The sequence below is a fragment of the Pteropus medius genome, unplaced genomic scaffold, assembly GCF_902729225.1.
Source record: "Pteropus medius unplaced genomic scaffold, Ma_sr-lr_union100, whole genome shotgun sequence".
NCBI classification, from domain to species: Eukaryota; Metazoa; Chordata; class Mammalia; order Chiroptera; family Pteropodidae; genus Pteropus; species Pteropus medius.
In genome coordinates, this window is record NW_024343159.1 from 106,979 (window position 1) to 120,912 (window position 13,934).

The following is a 13,934-nucleotide window of genomic DNA, read 5'->3' on the forward strand; positions in this document are numbered from 1 at the left end:
TTAGGTGTATATCATCATGGTTATTTATAAATTTGAAGAAGTGCTCACCCCATAAGTCTACTACTCACCTGACACCATAGTTAATACAATGTTAATGATTATACTTCCTATGCTGTACTTCACATCCCCGTGACTATTTGGCGACTCCCAGTTTGTATCTCCCAAACCCTTCACCTTTCTGACCCAGCCCTCCAACCCTCATTTCATCTGGCACCATCGGCTTGTTCTCTGTATCCGAGTCTGTTTCTGTTTGGTTTAGTTTATTAGATTCCACGCATAAGTGAAACCATATGGTATTTGTCTTTCTCTGTCTAACTGACTTCACTCAGCATGATAACCTCTAGGTCCAGCCATGTTATCGAATGTCATAGGATTTCTCTCCGTGGACTCTCAAACCCCAGCTTGAGAAATGCCCCTGCGCCCACCCTAACACTGATCCTGATGAACGCGGCTTTCCCAGGCTGCTGGGTTCCTCGTTCCACATTTTATCTTTAAGGAGCCTCCCTACCTTTAATGTTCCCATTGTGCTTTGATGGAAATCATTTCCACTCACCCTAATGTCACCGCGGGGCAGGCAGAGCTGCTACAGTCCCTGTTCCGAGCTGTGTGGGACAAGGACGCGAACTGGATCCGACTGCACAGCAAGGAACGGTTCAATTTCCGCTTACGACTGACTGCGGAGCCCGCTGGTTTTCTCCGGGAAAAACAGGGGTCAGAATTTCACCTTCCAAGGAATCTCTTCGAAAAGCACACCCCATAAACTATCCGGCAAACTGCAGCTCAGCGTGGGTTTTTCAAATACTGCCGCCCCCATCAGACACCAGGCGTCATCATCAGTGTAACCAAACGCGAGTATGGCTACCGTGGAAGGACAATAGAGTTCTTTCAAAGGGTGTAAAAAAAGGCCAAAACAAACCACTAAATTGGCATAACAGCGCCTAATGCATACTCTAGAGTACCTGTGGTGGACTTTTTAACATTTTATCCTTAATGAGAGTTATTTTCCTTTCCCAAAACAGTCCCAACGCTTCTAGAAGAAACTAGACTACAGACAAAACGCACCAGCTATTTCCGTGAAGTGTGGGGTGGCTCTGAAAAGAGCCTTTGGGGTCAGCGGCAAAGCCGCTCAGGAACGCGTCTACTTGGAGCTGGTGTACTTGGTGACGGCCTTGGTGCCCTCGGACACGGCGTGCTTGGCCAGCTCCCCGGGCAGCAGCAGGCGCACGGCCGTCTGGATCTCCCGCGACGTGATGGTCGAGCGCTTGTTGTAATGCGCCAGGCGCGACGCCTCGCCCGCGATGCGCTCGAAGATGTCGTTGACGAACGAGTTCATGATGCCCATGGCCTTGGACGAGATGCCGGTGTCGGGGTGCACCTGCTTCAGCACCTTGTACACGTACACCGAGTAGCTCTCCTTGCGGCTGCGCTTGCGCTTCTTGCCGTCCTTCTTCTGCGCCTTGGTCACCGCCTTCTTGGAGCCCTTCTTCGGGGCGGGCGCCGACTTGGCGGGCTCGGGCATGGTCGGGAGGAGCCGCCGGACACGGGACACCACAGCGAGGACGAGCCGGACGGAGTGCGGGCCCTCTGGGTTCGCAGCCTCTTAAAGGACGCGCTGAATAAGGTCGCGTCCGATTGGTGGTGAATCCTGGAAACGTCACCTGTCGACGTCGACCAGTCAGTGAGGCGTTTTTCAAACGCAGATGTCCATTGGCTGAAGTGGAAGCGCTTGAACTCTTCGCCAATGGCGCGGATTCCCTTTCGCGCCCAGCACCCACTATAAAGAGCGCCGCTCTGGGCGCCGGCGTCAGACCTCACTCGGGCGAGCGGTTCCCTCCATCATGTCCGGACGCGGGAAGCAGGGCGGCAAGGCGCGCGCCAAGGCCAAGACGCGCTCGTCGCGGGCCGGGCTGCAGTTCCCCGTGGGCCGCGTGCACCGCCTGCTCCGCAAGGGCAACTACGCCGAGCGGGTGGGCGCCGGCGCGCCCGTGTACCTGGCGGCCGTGCTGGAGTACCTGACGGCCGAGATCCTGGAGCTGGCGGGCAACGCGGCGCGCGACAACAAGAAGACGCGCATCATCCCGCGCCACCTGCAGCTGGCCATCCGCAACGACGAGGAGCTCAACAAGCTGCTGGGCAAGGTGACGATCGCGCAGGGCGGCGTGCTGCCCAACATCCAGGCCGTGCTGCTGCCCAAGAAGACCGAGAGCCACCACAAGGCCAAGGGCAAGTAGACGCCTGGCTTTGTTTGCGGCAGCTCGAGCAGGCCGAGTTCAAACCAAAGGCTCTTTTCAGAGCCACCCAAGTTTTCACTAAAAGAGCTGCGTGTTCCTAATTTAAGTCTGGTTGCAAGCTGCCTTTACCACATTTGGTCGGTAGGTGTCAGCACTTTACTGCATAACGCGAAACTTACCCTCCACTTGAAAGTAACAACAAAACTCCAAGTGAAACGGATACAGAGATACTTTGTTTCACAGGTAATTAGGGCAATCAGTGCAGCTGGCCTCAAGGTTAATGTGAGGAAAGGTAAACATTTAGATGCAAATCAAGTTAGTGCCCCACAAAGCAATAAAACCATCCTCCAGGCTGGGCGGTGTTGAGAGATTTTGTATTTTACGTGGACTCACCGCCTGTAATCCGCCCGTCTCCCACTCTGCGGGGCCCTCACCCCTGGTAAGCAGGAACGCATCACTGCTTGTCCCCGGTCGTGTCCTTCAGGCCGAGCCTAACGGGCTTCAGCAGAACTTTGAAGAGGCACGGTGATCTTGTACCATTTACAAGTCGGCATTTTTTACCCCATTTCACAGAAACCCAGTAAAATTGTGAAACCCAGTGGGAGGGCTTTGCCACGAGGACGCTGTGAGTGAAAGTTCATGTTCATGTAGTTCCAACATTAAGTGAAATTACATCAGAGTTTTGGTGCATTTAGAAAATCTGGAAAAACAGATTTTAAAAAATCTAAGCTTAGAGAAGTGAAGCAATTGACTTGAACTTAGGCTTCCCAAATTTGAATGGAGCTAAAAAAAAAAAAATCTCTTAGCCAATCACGTCTTGCGCGCGCCTTTTCAAATCGATCAAAAGAAAACCAGTTTCGAGCGCCCAAAATTCAAATTTTATCCAGCAATTAAGATCTATCGCTGCAGTTAAGGTAGACCCCTGCAGTAACTGATGTTCTATTCTGCCCAGAAACGGCCTGAGTCGGTAGAGGCCAGAGAGGGTTGAAACAGCGGCGGTTGAGGGGGCGGGTGGAGGAAGAAGCCGACTTCGGTCTGAAGGCCCGGAGGTCACGCGACCGGAAAGCGGCCGCCGCTCCCAATCGGTGCCCCGCGAGCCGTGCGGGACAGACGCCGGGTCCAATCAGAGCGGGGCTCGCGTGATATATACGGGTGGCGGGGCGCCCTCCCGCCCGCATCGGCCAGGCGCTCTCGTGAGGTCGCGATGGCTCGCACGAAGCAGACGGCGCGCAAGTCCACGGGCGGGAAGGCTCCGCGCAAGCAGCTGGCCACCAAGGCGGCCCGCAAGAGCGCGCCGGCCACCGGCGGCGTCAAGAAGCCGCACCGCTACCGGCCCGGCACGGTGGCGCTGCGCGAGATCCGCCGCTACCAGAAGTCCACGGAGCTGCTGATCCGCAAGCTGCCCTTCCAGCGCCTGGTGCGCGAGATCGCGCAGGACTTCAAGACCGACCTGCGCTTCCAGAGCTCGGCCGTCATGGCGCTGCAGGAGGCGTGCGAGGCCTACCTGGTGGGGCTGTTCGAGGACACCAACCTGTGCGCCATCCACGCCAAGCGCGTCACCATCATGCCCAAGGACATCCAGCTGGCGCGCCGCATCCGCGGGGAGCGGGCCTGAGCTCCGCCCCTGGCAGCTTGAAACCCAAAGGCTCTTTTCAGAGCCACTTCCGTCCTCACAGACAGGAGCTGTTACGCTCGCCGCCCGCTTGGCTGTTATGAACGCGGTCAGGGCACAACTGGAAAGTGGGGGAAAGTTACTCTGCCCGTTTCGTTTTCTCAAGAAAAATAGGTGTAAATGTCATTGCAAGGCCTCCCCTGGGTCCCTTTATAGTAGCTACTCAGGGAAACGGTGTTGCTTAGCGGTGGTTACAAAGGCCACGATGTCTCGGTGATAGTACCACTTGGACCCTTGACAATCCGGGTGTCAAGAATCGGCCCACTGGAAAGTTGGTCGACCGGGTCAGATGGGGTTCATAGCACCTCCCTTCCCCATTTCGTTTCTGCACCGTCTGGTATTCAGTCTGTACTCCGATGTATTTGCATCTCAAGGTGGACTGGAATTTCCACTGAGTATTTTCGTTCTTTTGAGTGTTAATACAATTGTTTACCAGCATCCGGTAAGCCTACAGGATTAAAGTTGGACTGTTAACTCTTCTTCACATCCACTCCAAGATTTGATATGATATTAGCAAAGTAGCCTTCTGTCGCGTTTGCCAGCTTCCAAGAGTCCGCAGTGCAGAGTCACGTGAGGAGCAGACACAGGTGTTAGGCTTTTCCAGCACCCATCCAACTCAAGGCTCTTTGAAGAGCCACGCACACGCTTGCTGAAAATGATCATCCTTGCAATCTTTCTGGCATTTGTGGTTTTCTAAATATGAAAAAACTATGCTCAATTATTTGAATCTTAATGTTCTAGGTCGGACCTGGCAGTTAATTCCTTACAAGTGCTTTTCTTCATTTCTCTTGGCAGGCTGGTGCCTCAGTTTACCTACTGCCAACTTGTGTACAACTGGTGTTTCCCTTTTCTTCAGTACAGAAAATGGAAAACAATACTTTCCTCATCTAAGCATTCAAGAAGACTTTACATGACAAATTGGCTTGTGTACGTTGTGTCTTTTCTGCCTTTACTCAAGTGTGTGAAGCAAGTGAAAAGACCTTTCTTACATTCTTAATACTTTTTGTTTCTTTTAAATTATATAACGTCACTACTGCAAATCTTAAGCCATCTGGTCATGGTCATATGTATCACCTTCCTGGGAGTGGGGACATGGGAAGAAGGACCTATAATTATGAAATACAAAATTTAGGTTGATGTTAATGTTTTATTAAATTAAAATGCTTTTTATTTGAATCACACCTTAAGCAAAATCCCTTCTCAGGAATCAGCCTTCCTCTGGAAAGAAAGATAAAAAATATTTGCAGGGATGAAGAGCCCACACAGACAGACACACACACACACACACACACACACACACACACACACACACTCCTGATTCAATCTAAGCTAATTTCTAAACAGACTGGTATTCTTGAGTGTGTAACAGTGCCTTCTTTCCTTCCAGGTTAGAGAACTAAGCTATTATCAGCCCGGAAGGGCCCACAACAGAGATGACCCTGTCTACAGCGATACTCTTGCTGGCTGGGAAGGGCACCCTGTCGTGGAAATATGCTGTCAGTACTCTTCTCAAACTAATCTTTCAGTCCTGATTGTATGAAGATTTTATTCAGGGCAGTGAGTAGTTCTAATTATGCGTACACGGATAATCCATGTCTCTCAAAACACTCCTTGTGCTGAATGGCCAGCAATGGTCTGGCAGGCTCCACCTGCAAAAGGTCTTTCTGACTTTCAACATGCTTTCATCATCCCAAACAAAGGGTTGAGTTTGCTCTAGGAATGGCACACAAAAACAGTATTCAATGACACCAGGCCATTTGATGCATGTTAATAAGTAAATGGTGATCCAAGTACTAGGATAAGAGATCACCAGGGAAGTGGCAGTGATGATCAGTCTGGGACACTCACGCTGTTTCCTGGAGATATACAAGGATTTCAGAAAGTAGCAGATGAATATGCGTGTCTGAACTCAGGATTGGGGGCCTTAGTGTATAAGTCTTTAAAGCAAAGGAGTGGCCGCACATCCTTTCTGGTTCCTTCCCATCTCTTTTAACCTCTGCCTTACTGCCAGTGTTGAACTTGCCATTTCCATATGACATATGACAGCCCTGAGTCTGGTGATGCTCGTTCTGTGCTGCAGTTTCTATACTTTCCTGTAATCCTCAGACCAGAGGTTACCTCTCAGAGATCTCACTCCTCCTACAACGTCCGCCGTCTGCTTTTCTTGCTATGTCGTGCTTTGTTTGCTTTCGTGTGTCACTCTCCACTAGACTGAGTTACTTTCAGACAAGTAGTGTCTTACTAACCTATCCTTAATGTGGGGCACCTAAGTGGGAAATAATTATTTGTTGAAACCATAAAGACATTGTTATTTAGTGAAAGAGGAAACAGAAGAAAGTCTTTGAGCCTGCATTCCTTGACATGGCAAACTGGTAAGAGGCATAAATGTTCTATTTTTTTCCTCAAAGCCTAGAATAAAAGGACCTTGCTGTGCCAGTATAGAATATATGAAAAACATACTAGAATCTATGCCCTCTCTATTCTCAAAACAGCCTCTGGCTTTTTCAAAGAGATGTTCATATTTTTTCAAACTGTAGGTCTCTATCATTGGGGACCTCGGAACCCACGTAGTAGCATCCAGCACTTTGTCATGAATGACCAGGCTTGACTACCTCATGTGGACGTCTACTTCAGCAGTGCAGTACTTTGCAGAGTCAGGTAGTACTAAGAATTAATATGTTCAAGTACTTTAGAGTAAATATACTCAAGACAAATTCCTTAAGTTAGATTTGCCACCTTCCCGCTGAGACACTGGTTGTCTGTGTATAGTCTGTGAAAACCACCTGTGTGTCCCCTTCAAGAAATAAATTCTTTGGATGAAAACCATCACTTTGAAGCCATAGCTAATTTCCAGTATGGACCTGGGTGATCATCTGAAGTCAATTTAATGATCTTCTAGGTTAAATGTCTCTGAAATTAGTCTACTTAAACAAAGCATAAATTGTCGTCTTGCTGGCAAAGGCTCCTAAATACCAGTTCTGAAATGCAGAACTTGTCTGAAAAGCAGACAAGGACGTTAGGCAGCTAAAGACGAACTCAATTATAGAGAATATCCCAAACTAAGTGGCTTTTAAGAAAATGCAACAGGTCGTGCTGTCTTTTTTTGTGATTATGGAAGTGGCTCTGAAAAGAGCCTTTAATTTGCTTATTTCCAAACCAGGTCCTTACTTGGCCTTGTGGTGGCTCTCGGTCTTCTTGGGCAGCAGCACGGCCTGGATGTTGGGCAGCACGCCGCCCTGCGCGATCGTGACCTTGCCCAGCAGCTTGTTGAGCTCCTCGTCGTTGCGGATGGCCAGCTGCAGGTGGCGCGGGATGATGCGCGTCTTCTTGTTGTCGCGCGCCGCGTTGCCCGCCAGCTCCAGGATCTCGGCCGTCAGGTACTCCAGCACGGCCGCCAGGTACACGGGCGCGCCGGCGCCCACCCGCTCGGCGTAGTTGCCCTTGCGCAGCAGGCGGTGCACGCGGCCCACGGGGAACTGCAGCCCGGCCCGCGACGAGCGCGTCTTGGCCTTGGCGCGCGCCTTGCCGCCCTGCTTCCCGCGTCCCGACATAGCAGCTAACTCCTGTAGGACAGGAGAAACTGGACAGTTGAATTGCACTTTGTATGGTGAAGAAATCCTTTTATAGATAGTGTAGGAATGTGGCAGTGACGGCACTGATTGGTTGAAATGTTGTCTGTCCAATAGGAAAGAGAAATGTGACAGTGTACTGATCATCCAATCAGAAGGGAGAAGTCTTCATCGTTCATTTACATTGAGGAGCATATATAAGCGAATGGACTCTGCAGTCTTCACACTGACTGTGGTGAAAAGTGCTACTAGCAGTTCTACAAGTTGTAGGAGAAGCCATGCCTGAACCTTCCAAGTCGGCGCCCGCCCCGAAGAAGGGCTCCAAGAAGGCGGTGACCAAGGCGCAGAAGAAGGACGGCAAGAAGCGCAAGCGCAGCCGCAAGGAGAGCTACTCGGTGTACGTGTACAAGGTGCTGAAGCAGGTGCACCCCGACACCGGCATCTCGTCCAAGGCCATGGGCATCATGAACTCGTTCGTCAACGACATCTTCGAGCGCATCGCGGGCGAGGCGTCGCGCCTGGCGCATTACAACAAGCGCTCGACCATCACGTCGCGGGAGATCCAGACGGCCGTGCGCCTGCTGCTGCCCGGGGAGCTGGCCAAGCACGCCGTGTCCGAGGGCACCAAGGCCGTCACCAAGTACACCAGCTCCAAGTAAACGCGCACCCGATCGCCCTTGCTGCTGACCCTAAAGGCTCTTTTCAGAGCCATCCATGTTTTCCAGAGAGAACTGTCATTCACTTTTTATATTGGGTGTTATCTATTTGCAGCCAAGAAACAATATTCTTGTTAGTAACTATGTCCACCACAATGTAGCCCCTGATGCTCAACACTGACACATTTTTACATGGGTCTATGTTAACAACTAGGTTTATTTCATAATCAGACGAATGTAGTAAAGGAAAATACCCTTTTTCTCAAAATAATCCAATTAGCTTTTAAAATGTCAACTTTGAAAAATGTTTCTTTAATATTGCTTTGAGCACCCTATTCTTAACGTGTACCTTTCTAGTTAAGCACGTGACACACGCTAAGAAATGTAGAAATCGTCTTATTCACTTTTGGATTTTTGGGGGGAGTGGGGCGATGCTGGCTCTCTTTCCCTTTACCTGAGTTTTGATTTCCCAAATATTAGAAAGGCAGAAGTCAAAGAAGTGGAAGTGAGGACCCAGTTCAAATTACAGCATCAATCGGCTGCACATTTGCCCGGGACAGCCAACCCAGGCTCTGCGAAGGTAGTTTAATAAATCACAGGTCTGACGGTGCCATTCTGTCCTAAACGGAGAATTCTGGGTTTTGTAGGAGGAACTTTCATTTTATCCACTTTATTGCTCTGAAATTCTTTTTAGCAGGGATTAGGTTTATTCTCTACCTTTCTCGTGAAATCTGCTTCATGTTTTCTCTGTGTCTCTTGCATGTACTGTTTCTCTACTAATTATATGAAATTTAAAAAGAAAGTTAGAAAGTAGAACACAAGAGTCCTTCCTACCCCCAGTTCAGGAAGTCAAAACTCATCTCTCCATTTTAACTCTTTAGGAATGCCATATATATTTAAAGCTGTTTTGGTCTTTGCCCGTGTCAGTGTGGAAATGCTCTCATGTTGAATTGTGTTTGCTGAAGGTTACTGATGATACCCTTTATCCAATTACAGTCTTCCAGTAGCTCCACGAGTTCACTCCTAGGTGTTTTCATGAGAATATTCTGCACACATTGCAACTGAGACATACAAGAAGGGACCAGTGCTATTTTTAATAGCAAAGTACTAGAAGCAAGCATATGTTCATGGCCAAATGAATAAATACATTTATTGAGGTGCATTTATACAATGGGATAACACAGAGAAGAGAAAATGATTGAGATACACAGCACCGGTTGAATTTCAGAAACATAAATCTCAGAAGGTTCATGGTACCATTTCAAAAATAAAGCCCAATTATATATTATTTAAGCATATATTATTTAATAGATAGCTTCATGAATAAATGTTTTAAAATATTAAGCAGTGGATATCTTCATGATAGAAGGACAAGAAAATGGAGAAAAGCTCAGAGGTAAATATAACTATCATAAAACAAGTTACAAGCATCAACTACCGTCATAAGGAAATCTCATAAATGAGAGCCCCAAACCTGATAGTATTTCTCTAGATAGTATTAGTTTCTTTTAGAGAGTAGAAAAAAAAGACTGATAGAGGCTGTTAAAAGGGCACACACATTCTGCAAACTCAGGATTTGGACCACAATTAAATCAGCAGCCAAACTCCTTCAGCTCTTGTAAACTGTCCATTCAGCTTCTCACAAAATCTTTGTGACAGCTCTCCTTGAATCATTATAGAAGAGAAATTACACATTTTTAATGTATCTTCTCTCCTGCCACCATATCTCTCAAGACATTTGAGGACAGTAAATTCAACATACATTTTTAAAATCACAATCTTTCAAAGCACATGTACTTTTGATCCTGTCTATTCATCCATCTATGAAGATAAGTGGCAGCTAGTTCTGGTATTGTTTTGTTTTACAGAATGAGGGAATCAGCAGATAAAATCCAAGAGAGGAAATGGGAAGATGGTTTAGACAGTAAGTTATCTAAGCACATGTATATCCTGGCCTGGAGAATGTGCATACTCGTGCGCACGCTTGGGGTGTGTGTGTGTGTGTGTGTGTGTGTCAGGGACTGCCCAGATGACAGGTAATTATCAGCAGGGAAGATATCTAGATGAATATGGAGAAGGGGGTGGCTAAAATCTTCAGAATGGAGAGAAACGTGTGGTTCTTTTATACAAGGCTCACATTTCAGGTCCATTACACTCCAATGTTTAGAAAGTTAAAATTCCTAAAAGGAAGGGGAAAAAAGAACCCTCAGAGATAGATATCGTGGATTATTTTCACTTTGGTGAGCCAGGCATAATTAATCTTGATTAATTTATGCCATTGCTGATTGGCCTTGGGAAACTGGGTTTGAGCTAATCCAAACCAGAATGTCACTTTGTTTCACATTGGACTGTATAGCTGGTAGCTCAAATAATTCACATGATTTGCCCCAAGTAATTTTTTGTCAATATTTTTACCTAATGAACAATTTATAGAACAGAAAGAAACAGATTGTAGCATAGAAATAGATGAGAAAATCTGATCCTAACGGACAATTTTTCCAAGTTGTGTCACGTGAGTAGACTGATGCTCTACTCCACGCTTGCTGGCTGGGCACTGTGGGTACTTCAATGGGCCTGTGATTCTCTTGATTGTTTGCAAAATAGAGACAATAGCGAGGTCCTAGTTTTCTCAGAAGGACTTTATGAGATGGTGTACACTGATTCCTCACATGTTCTTTGGGCCTGGATGAGGTGCACGCATAAAAGTTGCCATGAAAAAGTATTATGTAGATATTTTTCTTTCAACAAAATCATCGGTTAATTATTAAACAGATTGAGAAATAAAAGTAAGATGACTTTATAAATGTTCTACCACAATGTGAGCTTCTCTGAGTTATATATTGTCATATTTCCTGAGTTAGGCATATAATAGTGGTTCCATTAAATAGTACATTAATTAAAGCAATGTTTTCCTAGTTCTGTATCAAGTACCACAGGGGCACAGGAAATTAATGTGGACTGTTTATATGTGGACTCTGATGTTTAAAATGTTGAAACAGAGTGGAAAGATATTCTTTTTTACTCTCCTTAAATCTGATTAAGTAGCAGTTCATTAAAGCTTCACTAAAATTTGCTATTCCTCCCACATCCTACCCCTTTTCAAATTTATAACAAAGAGCAGGCCTCAAGCTCAACCTAATAGACAGCAACAACATATTGCTGGAATTGAATGTGATCATTTTTCTTTTTTTTAATATTGTTGCAGTTACTTTCTGTTTATGGTCAGAGGTAGAGACGTTTCACCAGGGCAATGATGTAACATTGTCATTTAAAATACATTGATTTCATGTTCTAAAAAATATATTTAAAGAAAAATATTAAGTAAATAATAGTTTAGATTACACCCAGACACAGACAGAAGAAAAAAATTGTAAAAGTGGAATTCAAATGACTGAGTTTGAATAATACTGAATAAAATAATAAATGCAGTGTTATACAACAGTAAATGACAATGCGATTGTTCTATTTCTACACAAATTACACATCTATGTATGTTATATAAATGTATAATTATATATTATGAATATAATACAAATTATGTTATTATATATAACATGTAATTAATATTATGTAGTATATTAAACTATACTTAATGTTAACTACTATAGGACTTTGGAGGGAATAAATATTATTCTGGAATGTGGCAATCTGGGAAAGTTTCTTGGAAGAGGGCAACGCACTTCGACCACGAAAGAAAAGATTGTTAAGATTTTGTTAGTATATTAGCAACTAAATATGTTGTGTAACGCATTAGTCCAAAACTCAGCAGCTTAAGATGGCAAACATGTCTTACCTCACAGAGTGTGAGGACCAGGCATCAGCTGGGGGCGTCTCGTTCGAGCTCTCTCTTGAGGTTGTGGTCAATGAAGTCTTTACTGGGACTGGAGCCTACAAGGTCCAAGAAGAGGGTCCCTCCCAATGCAAATGTAATTGGCTGGACTGGACGCCTCAGTTCACCATGTGAGACTCTCTGTAGAGTCACTCATGCCAAAGGCTGGCATCCTTCCTCTGGAGCAAGTGATCCGAGAGACAGTAGGAGCGATCAAGGTGGAAGTCTCTTCTCTCACCTTGGAAGTGACCTACCATCTCTTCTGCCACATCCTGTTGATCAAGCCTGCAACAGTGTGGGAAGGGCTCCACAGGGACACATAGATCAAAAGGGGGGCACCCTGGGTGCCACTTTAGAAGCTGCGTCCCACTCCTGGCATGGAACACTGTGCCTCTCAACCCTCCTAGCATCGCCGGGGGAATTTCAAATATCCCTGGTGCCCAGGCACCTCTTTTAATCAATTAAATCAGAATCTCTGGGGGCGGGGCGAGGTAGTGACTATATATATGTATTTTTACAAAGTTCCACCAGCAATCCTGATGCATGATTAAAGCTGGGAATCACGGGATACAAGAGGAGTGAGAAACTAGGGACAGACAACTGATCAAGTGAGAGTGGCCATTTCTTTATTATCATTATGTGAATAAAGAATAGCCAGAAGGTGCATTCCAGGAAATAATTGCTCTTTGGGAGCCTAGTAGTATTAGTTCATTTCTTCACCGCGTAAGTGATAGTCCTAACTTTATATTCAATATTGATTGATGTAGTAAAGAAATGGGTGAATATTAAGCCCCCATAAATATTCTAATTATGTTCTCAGCCACCTTTTCCAGGCCAGAGGGAATACAGCCACTGGCTTTGTCTGCAGATTTGGCTTCTTAACTCTGTCCTTTGCTCCCTTAACTCATAAATTTACCCCAAATTTCGTGCTTTTATTCCCATAGCCTATCTAAGGCCTCCTGTCTTTTAATGGGAAAAGACTGAGTAGTAGCTAGAAAAAAACAGTAAAGATGTTGGGACTTAAGATCTTATCTGATGGTCTAGAATCCACGGGACTTGTATTTCCACACTGATTCCTGGAAAAGCTGTGTCAGCTCTCAGAGGCCTGCCTACACGCTGGGAGACAGCGCAGCCCTTGGAAGATGTCTGCCACTCTCCTTCATAGTTCGGAAAGACTGCATTTCACTTAGAATTTTCCCCTTGTTACAGAAGGAAAAAAGGTGAGGTGGAAGGAGAGATGAGATGTGCCATTAACTTAGAGGAAAAAACCTGACCTATAGTCCCAACTCCCCCCCCCCACCCCCACCTCCCCCCCCACCCCATAGAAAATTTTGAAACTGTTTAAATTGCAGTGAACGGGATGCCATCCTGGAAAGAGGTGAAACATGAAAATGTGCGTGTAGAACAGGAAGCAGGATCAAGCTGCATCAGTGGAACTTCACAAGGAGGGAGGTGGAGGTGGAGGTGGGCAGAAAGCACCAGGAGGAAAATTCCAACTGCGGGATGCAGTGATGGTTATCCCTAACCGAAGACGGCTGACTGTCTTCGCTTCTAAACTTCCCGCCTCCATCGTCATTTCAAACCATTAAGTTATTTTGTGCAACCATAGATCTAGAGAGGTACACAGAAGGCTCATGCCAGCACTGACGTTACAAAACAAGCTGAGGAGTTTCCCTGAAGCCATTTTATGTGGTATTTATACAGCATGGGGCAGGGGAGCTGAAAATGGTGCAGGCTGCGGAGGTTAACATTCAGCGAACATGATTCTCACTACAGCTAGGCAACTTTTTCCACCTTAAAAAGCATCTGAAGTTTTCTAGTCACTAACGAATTCATTTACTCAGCTGGAGGGTAATCAGCATGCAATGAACGAAAACATCATTTTAAGTATCATTCTGGGTTTTTGACGTCTGTAACACTTTAATTCCTTTTTAAAAACAAACCATGTGGGAGTTCAGCACAAAACAAACATTTGAG

General features: G+C 46.1%; 5 protein-coding genes across 9 annotated transcripts in view; 3 read left to right on the top strand and 2 right to left on the bottom strand.

Moving 5' to 3' along the window:
* Positions 1–3,896, top strand: part of LOC120606167 (histone H3.1) — a 17,923-nt gene extending 14,027 nt beyond the window's left edge. For 2 of the 5 annotated variants that reach the window (XM_039867342.1, XM_039867341.1), the window contains one exon: positions 3,430–3,896. In XM_039867342.1, coding sequence (XP_039723276.1) covers positions 3,436–3,846 — 411 coding nt within the window. In that variant the 5' untranslated portion in view covers positions 3,430–3,435 and the 3' untranslated portion in view covers positions 3,847–3,896. Of the gene's footprint in view, positions 1–2,338; positions 2,343–3,416 lie in introns of all 5 variants that reach the window. The other 3 variants (XM_039867338.1, XM_039867339.1, XM_039867340.1) reach the window with 2 other exon arrangements.
* Positions 1,111–1,551, bottom strand: LOC120606180 (histone H2B type 1-C/E/F/G/I). The gene has a single exon (XM_039867356.1). The coding sequence runs from the start codon at positions 1,517–1,519 to the stop codon at positions 1,139–1,141; it is 381 nt and encodes a 126-aa protein (XP_039723290.1). The 5' UTR covers positions 1,520–1,551; the 3' UTR covers positions 1,111–1,138.
* LOC120606170 (histone H2A type 1) overlaps positions 1,800–13,934 on the top strand; it is a 13,416-nt gene continuing 1,281 nt past the window's right edge. The window contains exon 1 of the mRNA XM_039867344.1: positions 1,800–2,222. Coding sequence (XP_039723278.1) covers positions 1,839–2,222 — 384 coding nt within the window. The 5' untranslated portion in view covers positions 1,800–1,838. The remainder of the gene's footprint in view (positions 2,223–13,934) is intronic.
* Positions 7,018–13,934, bottom strand: part of LOC120606178 (histone H2A type 1-H) — a 19,550-nt gene continuing 12,633 nt past the window's right edge. The window contains exon 2 of the mRNA XM_039867354.1: positions 7,018–7,433. Coding sequence (XP_039723288.1) covers positions 7,068–7,433 — 366 coding nt within the window. The 3' untranslated portion in view covers positions 7,018–7,067. The remainder of the gene's footprint in view (positions 7,434–13,934) is intronic.
* LOC120606181 (histone H2B type 1-N) lies at positions 7,689–8,193 on the top strand. Its single transcript, XM_039867357.1, has one exon. It carries the CDS (start codon positions 7,751–7,753, stop codon positions 8,129–8,131), a length of 381 nt encoding a protein of 126 aa, XP_039723291.1. The 5' UTR covers positions 7,689–7,750; the 3' UTR covers positions 8,132–8,193.

What these genes read in the sequence shown, in the direction of transcription:
- LOC120606180 (XM_039867356.1), bottom strand. Translation starts at nt 1,519, where the DNA reads ATGCCCGAGCCCGCCAAGTCGGCGCCCGCCCCGAAGAAGGGCTCCAAG.
- LOC120606181 (XM_039867357.1), top strand. Translation starts at nt 7,751, where the DNA reads ATGCCTGAACCTTCCAAGTCGGCGCCCGCCCCGAAGAAGGGCTCCAAG.